Consider the following 7,414-nt stretch of genomic DNA (forward strand, 5'->3'; position numbering starts at 1 on the left):
AATTGATGGTTAATAGGCGAGCGGGTATCCGAGAACGTCCTACGCCGATGAGATCTGGCCATTATTTTAATCTGTTTAATTTCTAGTTAACCCGACCACCAGTCTCGATAGACTTTTGATGTAGCTATCGGACACAGTCTTGTTTCGGATTTACTTTGCCCTGGTGTGATAGACCTCGAGAAATGGAAATGCTCTACAGGAAGGTTGGGAGATACGAGGTGCTCCATGGTAGAATCTTTTGAATTTTTATACCATGTTGATACCACATATAGGTGTGTATGTAACAGATTCAAGAGCAAAGTTTAAAAGATATCATTTCCGTACGCAAAACCCCAACTTCCACGTTGAAAACCCATCATGCACAGACCAGCTTAGTTCTCATTAAGAATTTTGTGGAAAGTCTCACCAGCACGCTCTGGCTTGCCAGATTCGACACCAGCTTGACCCAGATTCTGCTTGGAGAAGGCGGCAGCATAGGGATTGAGTCGGAGCATAACCTGCTTGTTCTTGAGGGGGTTCTTCTTTTGGACGCCGGTTCTCTTGGTCTTGGCGTCGCCGCGGGGTGCTCTGAGGACGGACTGGACTTCGGAGGAGTTGATGAGGCGGGTGATATCGGCATTGGAAACGATGTTGGATGGGAGGAGGTAGTCTTTCTTGAGGGCGGATGGAGCGGTGGTGGTGCCATAAAGCTGGTCCAAAGCGCTGAAAGCAGAGGAGGTCCAGACAATGAAGCGACCGAGGTGGCCACCAGGAGCGAGTTGGAGGAGGTTCAAGGCGAACACGGAGCAAGTCTCGACACCGGGGATGTTGCGGAAAGCCTTGACAAGCTCCTTGCCGTCGACTTCGGGGTTGTAGACAACGAGAGGTCCACGGCGCTGGCGGTATCTGCGGCCGCGCATCTTACCCTTACCAGCACGAATCTTGCGGGACTTTTGGACCTTGACGAGTTCTGCGCCAGCACCGAGGGCCTGGAGAAGAGCAATGGCAGCCTTGGTCTTCGCAATAGCGCCATTCTCGAAGGTCTTGGAGTCAACAACGAGTGGGACCTCTGGAATGTTGGCAACGCGGTGACCACGAGCGAAGAGGAGGGATGGCACGGAAGAAGCAGCTAAGGCGGAAGCAGTAGCGAAACGCCTAATATATAAGTTAGCACCACAAAAATCTCACCTGTACCAATTGCTTCAGGTATGCTCACTTCTGTCCGACATTGATCTTCTGATGCCACTTACGCCACACCTTGGTGGGAGCGAACATACGACCGGAACGACATTGGTTACCGAAAGCGGCCTGGCCAGCACGGTGCGTACCACCACCAGAGACACGAGGAATACGGGCAACAGCACGGCCTGAAGAGACGAGTCAATTTGGCGTTCCAATCCCTCCTGTAAAACAAAACCTCGTAGATATATCCCACATACCAGTACCCCAAGACTCGGCGGAAGTCTGTTCACCGGCCTTCTCGCTCACAGCATATGGTTGTCTCCTGTTCTTCGCAATACCAGTGTGCACCGACCTATCCCATAAATTCGTCAGCCAAAATGTGTTCTCCTCGCTCTTTTCGTTGAGCATTCAAGGTGTTCCATACTGGACAATATCGGGACGGATTGGGGCGGTGAAAACGGTAGGGAGAGGGTGAGTCGCGCCGCTGGGCTTGCCATCGGCCGTGGCGATGGTGACGGTCGGTCGGGAAGCCATTGTTGTCGACAGGGTGGCTGGTCGTGGTCGACGTCGATGTTGAGCAAAAGGATCACGATCAGCTTCTTTCAATGTGGGTTTTCTCGCTTCGTTTGGCGATGCGGCTCGGGGTCACGGGATAGAGAAGCCCTATCTTTGTGGCTGCCCGAAATGGATGGGGGGTTTCACGTGATATCAAAAGCCCTAAGTGCCAAGACCCCCTTGGAGAACATCGTTTGTTCTCCCTATCACGATGGACTCGTCGTCGGCAACGGGCTGGGAGGATTCAGCGCTTTCTTTATCAAGGGACTTCCGTAAAAATGGTGACTTTCTTCGGGAACTCCCAAAGGGCATTTCTATGCAAGGAGAACTTGTTTTCAGTAGTTCAATATTGCCTATTCGCTATTTCCTGGCCAAAGGATGCTTGGCTACAGAAGACTGCTTGACTTGGGCTTATTATGAATGATGCCTGAGTGATGAGTTGATATATGTATCCATGTTTTATGCTAACCCATGCTGCTAAATCACAAATGCAAAATGAAGTCAAATGTTAAGTACTTTCACCCGGATAAAGCACCGAAGATGAACAAGAGTTGTGGGTTATCAGAAGTATGTCCTGTGGAAGAACGAATCAAAGAGTGCTGTGGATCATGACCAGCAAATAGAAGCGCAAGTCTGACAAGGAAAAAATGCAAATGCCTTCATGAAAATAATCAAGAGATGCAAAAAGAGGCAAGGGTGAAAAAAGAGTGAAAAACAAAATGATTGGAAAAGAGAGTCCCTTATTTATCCCTTCCCGTAGAGAACGACCACATCATCTACCCCTTGGTAGCATTCGGGTGATCGAAATCAAAAGTCGATCGCGGTCGACATTTAGATCTTGTGAGGCCCCGCATGGGCGTGACGACGGTGCAAGTGCACGGTTCTCTTGACGGTATCCAGCTTCAACTCGTTGGAAATCCCTCCGGTGCATTTGGTGCCCTCTGCCACGGCGACAGATGGTGACCATTGCCCACTGGCGCAGCGCTGGAAGGAAGTTCCGTTGATGCAGTTCCACGCACCCTCTTCAGTGCAGGGACCGGTCTTTCCGGCGCCGCCGTCACCACCGGTAGGTGGGCTGGATGGGGTTGGGGGTGCAGCAGGCGGGTTTGCAGGAGGATCTGCTGGAGGATTTGCTGGGGCTGGAGGGTCTGCGGGAGCAGGAGCACTGGTGGGAGCAGACGTAGGAACAGCGGCGGATGGCAAGAAGATACCAGGAGCGTTGGTAGGTTTGGATGCGTCTGGAGGAGCTTGTTCGCCTCCGTCCTTTCCGTTGCCTCCACTGCCACCTTTGTCACCATCACTTGGGCTAGGAGAGCTACCGCCATCTGCAGGTGCCATTGGGCCGTTGCTTCCATCCTTCATCATGCAAATTGGCTTGCCAACTGCCAACAGGTTTTGGGGCGAGCCAGGACGTTCGACAGATTCACCGGCGTTGGGGAATCTGATATCGACACCTTCACTAGTGATACAGTCGTTGATGTTGGCGACAAACATGTCTGGGAGGTCGGCACGCTTAGCAAGGGGGATGAGGCTTCTTGGCTCCTGAATTGGTGTGGGAGCATATCGTTTCTTGGACGCGGTAACCTTGATGGGAGCGCAGTTCATATAAAATTCACGGTTGCCGATGCGGTTGATCCAGGTCCAAGCAAGAGTATATTCGCCTGGAGCAATGCTGGGGGGAACTTTGAACTTGAACTGCGAAGCTCCACTGCCATTGGGATCCTCGGGCAGGTTTCCATCAACATTTGCAGGGCAGCCACCTTCGATTGAGTGAATGACCTTCCAGACTGACTCCTTGGTGGGTTTCATGTCGGTTGTGAGAGAGACCTGGCATGAACCACCGCCGTGCACGGCACTTCCTCTAAAGCTGAGAGTCTGCTCTTCACCGATGGCGAAGATGTTTTCCTGTGCTGGTGGGTCGTAGACTCCCGGTCTCTGCTTGCATGGGAAGTCTGCCAAGTTGTTCATGAGCGGCGAGTTGTTCAGACTGTTCGGCCCATAGGGATAAGGAGTTCTCATGTCCATGTGGGCGTTGGCTGGAGCAGCGAGGAGGGCTGCTGCTGCAGCGATCAAAGAAGTTGAGAAATACATGGTGATTGAAAGTTGCTTTTTTGGGGTATCGGGTTTCAAGCGAGTAATGTAAAAGGTGAAATCGAAAAGCGAAGAGCCCTCAATTTATATCTTTGTTCTCGGGTCGTTCCGGACGAGGAGAGAAACAAAAGACAAAATATGTACAGCGAGTCGGCTGCTCAGATGGCGTAGGAACTGTTACGCTTATGTCAAGCCGTGAGGGGCCTTATAGTGAGAGTTAGCCCTAATTGTATTCATAAGAATGGAAGATGCCGCATGAATGGCAGAGTAGAGCAGAATGTATTGAAAAGTTCCCGCCAGTGACGGCCAATCGCATCAACACAACCCAAATTGAACGACGCACACGTAGGGAGAGCAATACATACTTTGACTGTTCCTTGGGCAGCAGAGGGAATGATACGAGCAGGGTTCCGGGTTTCCCAGTTGAACACACAGGATATGTGCAAAGGAATGGAAAGACTCGAGCAAGAATACCACAGGCAATGCGAGTCGAGGCCGACAGAAAGGAGTGTCACGAGAAACAACCCAGGAACTAGCCTGAGAGAACTGAGAGGAGGGAGAGGGCCGAGCAAACAAAACGATTCTCAACGAGCCAGCGTGCGTGAAGAAGAAAGAAACAAAACCTCAGCCATCGGGGAGGTGAATGAAGGCTTAATATAAGAATGAGGGAGTCTGGTGGACATGGCCGGCGCGAAGTTTCCAGGAGTGAAGCCGACGATGATCGAATGGCAGACTGTCACGCTGCAGCAAGCCGACCAGGGCGCCCATTCGTCCAGATTGGTTCCTGAAGGCGCTGCCAAATCGAAAGGTTCATCAAGTGAAACTGGGCATCTCTCCACATCGCGCTCGCGATGGCCTGGACACGACGATTCGAAACGGACTAAACAGAGCAGACCCCATCCCGACCCCTTGAAGAAGATTCCTGTCGAGCTGAGAAGAGTGTGTGCAGTGTCCATTCAGAGGCCAGAATCGTCGCTGGCATCGCTCATTCGACACGCCGGCCGGGGTGCCCCTGTCACCCTCAAAAGACAATCGGTGCTATTCATGTCCTGGCCCTGGGATGATGACTCCGGGGCGGTTAGAATCCTCGTCTCGATTCTTCACGGTTTCCCCATGGGAAAGGGTTGAATAATTCGATTAAAATCTGACTTGCGTTGTCGGCTGCTCAGCCTCGTAGCAAAAGGGCCCTTTACAACGGGCCTCGCAGTGTTGCAAAGAGCTGAGAGTTTTGCCATCACCACTTTAGCTTCATCTTCCTTCAGCGCCCCAGGGAGGAGACTGACTGTTTTGCACTCTGATAGGCCCGGCCTGCATCCAGCGAACGAACGGCGGTAACACGGCTCGCCATCCCCATCAACGCTCGCCCAGTCTCTGTCTCTCTGCCCGAAGGTTTCCAAACACTGCAGGCCAGGTGGAGTCGTGGAGCGGGCTTCCACGAGGGCTGGAGGGGGACTGTGCCTTTGGATTCGACCAGAGGCTTCATCGGCGCTTTTTCGTTCTCAGGGACCAGGCACAATCCCATGCCCATTGGACACGCCACGGCGCCAAGGGCAGACTGGACAGCGTTCATGAAACATCCGGCAAAAGCGAGGCCACACACTCTTTCGCCACAAATCTTCCGTTGACAAGGGCACAAGACAGTCGGGATGCGACAATCTTTTGCCCCGCCCAAAGAGATGGAGTTGTTCAGTCACAAGTTCCTCTGGTTGAGTTTTCTTCCCCTGGCGATTGCAAAACCCAGCGTCATCCAAGTGCTGACCATCAACTCCGCGCCGCAAGGGATTGAATGTGCAACTCTCGCAGCCCACTACTACCTGCAAAATCCAACCCGACATTCCAGACAAGATCCGGGTGACGTTGAGGGTTGACTCGGGATCCCAATCCCTGGAACTCGCAGCATGGCGGGCCGCGAGCCCACAGCCAGTTCCACTGCGACCAAGGCCACTATCTGCAGCGGAGACGTTTTCCATTGCAGTTTACGCATTACGGGATAGATAGATCCAGCAAAGAAACCCGACAACCTCGAGTCTCGCTGTTGAGTACTGCCCCCGAAACCCTGCAGCCGATCCGCTGATCCGTTTGGGGATTCACAATCATGCTCCCGAGGACTGACCGAACTCTTCCTTCGAATTGCTTACATTCGTCAGGCACCGAGGGATCTGCCGCATTGGCCATGTGCCAGCAGCATGTACTTGGTCACGGCGCGTAGAACAATGTCAAATGCTTCTGGGGTTATGCCCCACGGTTAAGAATATCAAGCAATCACAATATCAGTGTAAGCGCTCATGTATCAACCGGCAGGCCGCATTAACTATCTCCGCCAAGGGACGGCTGCCATGAGGTCCACGCATCTGATTGCTTTTTCTTCATCAATTTCGCTTCGTACTCTCCACATCATATCACCTTGAGGGATGGCACTTTGAATTGTTTCATGAATGCCCCGAGAGCACTCTCACTTCATAGGCTAAAAACGTTTTATCTTGCGTCACAAAATGCATGCTGGCCCCCTTGGTGAAGCTGGTTCAGGCTAATTGGCCTGAGTTGAAGAAACATCGCCTTTACGAGTCAACATTGCAACCTGATTCTATTTTTCGAGAGCATTTATGGGAACACTGAGTTTGCTCCAAGGTAGATTTAGTAACGAACACCCAAGGGGAATATGTTTGAATCTCAGGAGATTCACGGTAATGAATCAAATTTCATACCAAATTTAAGGACAATTTGATACTATGTATTCGTCCAGGCCAAACCAGTTGGATCATCATTATCAGTTGTTGATTGAAACCCTAGAAATGTCAAGGGGCCGAATATACACCTTCTCCTGACTGTTTTTGGATCAGTCACAATCACAAGTTGATATCTATCAGAGCCGGGCTACAACCCAATCATAACCCTACTGCCGTTGATGAAACCGTTCCGCTGAGATTCTTGAGCCGTTCCTTGTCCATCCAATCGAAGACCTCAAGCCTTCTATTCTGATACTGCCTTTGTTCCTGGACACAATAGGAACTCTCCTCCCAGAGGTTTGCATTGTTGCGCATAGAACTTTCCAGTCGACGGGGGCTGAAACAGCCGGAAACGGTGGAGTGTGCCTGATGAACACGCATCAATGAGTGACTGGTCGGAAACGTTGCTTTCCATCATTTGCTTCCAAATCGATACAAATCCCTCTCCTCCACTCAACTTATCAACAGGGTTGGGAGCTGATGCACCCCCTAGACGGACGATCGCATGGGTACGTATGGATCCCAGCGGTGTTTTTCTATTTTCTGATCACAGAGCTATCAAAGAGATTTTCTCCTGTGTTTCTCAGCCTCGAGCATAGATCTATAACGCATGGGTATCCGCTTTGAAATCAAATCTGCGTGCGCAGTCTCGCTATGATCGAAGTCGTGATAGGCATTCTTGAAAGCCGAAAGAATCCAACTGGCTTCCTGGCATTCTGGGAATCAGCTGGGATTCACGTTTGAGGTTGCTCAGAAATCGTACCAATTGGTCGTTTTTTCCAGATGACAATAACACCGGGTTGAGTCGCTTTTTCATAGAAAGGGATGACCTCCATCTAGAGGGATAGGAAGCCCTCTAAGCAAAGCTCATCGCTTTCCCT

At 51.3% G+C, this 7,414-nt stretch overlaps 4 protein-coding genes across 4 annotated transcripts in view; 1 reads left to right on the top strand and 3 right to left on the bottom strand.

The window, feature by feature from the left end:
- Window positions 1-371: 371 nt before the first annotated feature.
- On the bottom strand, window positions 372-1,695 carry UREG_03921 (60S ribosomal protein L4-A; the record flags this gene model as incomplete). The annotated part of the gene is made up of 4 exons (XM_002544358.1): window positions 372-1,134; window positions 1,196-1,346; window positions 1,419-1,513; window positions 1,586-1,695. 4 exons carry the CDS (start codon window positions 1,693-1,695, stop codon window positions 372-374), a joined length of 1,119 nt encoding a protein of 372 aa, XP_002544404.1.
- Window positions 1,696-2,547: 852 nt separating this feature from the next.
- On the bottom strand, window positions 2,548-3,807 carry UREG_03922 (uncharacterized protein; the record flags this gene model as incomplete). Its single annotated transcript, XM_002544359.1, has 1 exon — window positions 2,548-3,807. The coding sequence occupies one exon, from the start codon at window positions 3,805-3,807 to the stop codon at window positions 2,548-2,550; it is 1,260 nt and encodes a 419-aa protein (XP_002544405.1).
- Window positions 3,808-4,488: 681 nt separating this feature from the next.
- On the top strand, window positions 4,489-5,432 carry UREG_03923 (uncharacterized protein; the record flags this gene model as incomplete). Its single annotated transcript, XM_002544360.1, has 2 exons — window positions 4,489-4,884; window positions 5,109-5,432. The coding sequence occupies 2 exons, from the start codon at window positions 4,489-4,491 to the stop codon at window positions 5,430-5,432; spliced, it is 720 nt and encodes a 239-aa protein (XP_002544406.1).
- Window positions 5,433-6,777: 1,345 nt separating this feature from the next.
- The window catches only part of UREG_03924 (uncharacterized protein), a gene marked incomplete at both ends in the record, with an annotated part of 1,580 nt that continues 943 nt past the window's right edge, over window positions 6,778-7,414 (bottom strand). The window contains 2 exons of the mRNA XM_002544361.1: window positions 6,778-7,069; window positions 7,272-7,369. Of these exons, the coding sequence (XP_002544407.1) occupies window positions 6,778-7,069; window positions 7,272-7,369 (390 nt within the window). The remainder of the gene's footprint in view (window positions 7,070-7,271; window positions 7,370-7,414) is intronic.

The sequence above is a fragment of the Uncinocarpus reesii genome, genomic scaffold (assembly GCF_000003515.1).
Source record: "Uncinocarpus reesii 1704 scaffold_2 genomic scaffold, whole genome shotgun sequence".
Classification (NCBI taxonomy): Eukaryota; Fungi; Ascomycota; class Eurotiomycetes; order Onygenales; family Onygenaceae; genus Uncinocarpus; species Uncinocarpus reesii.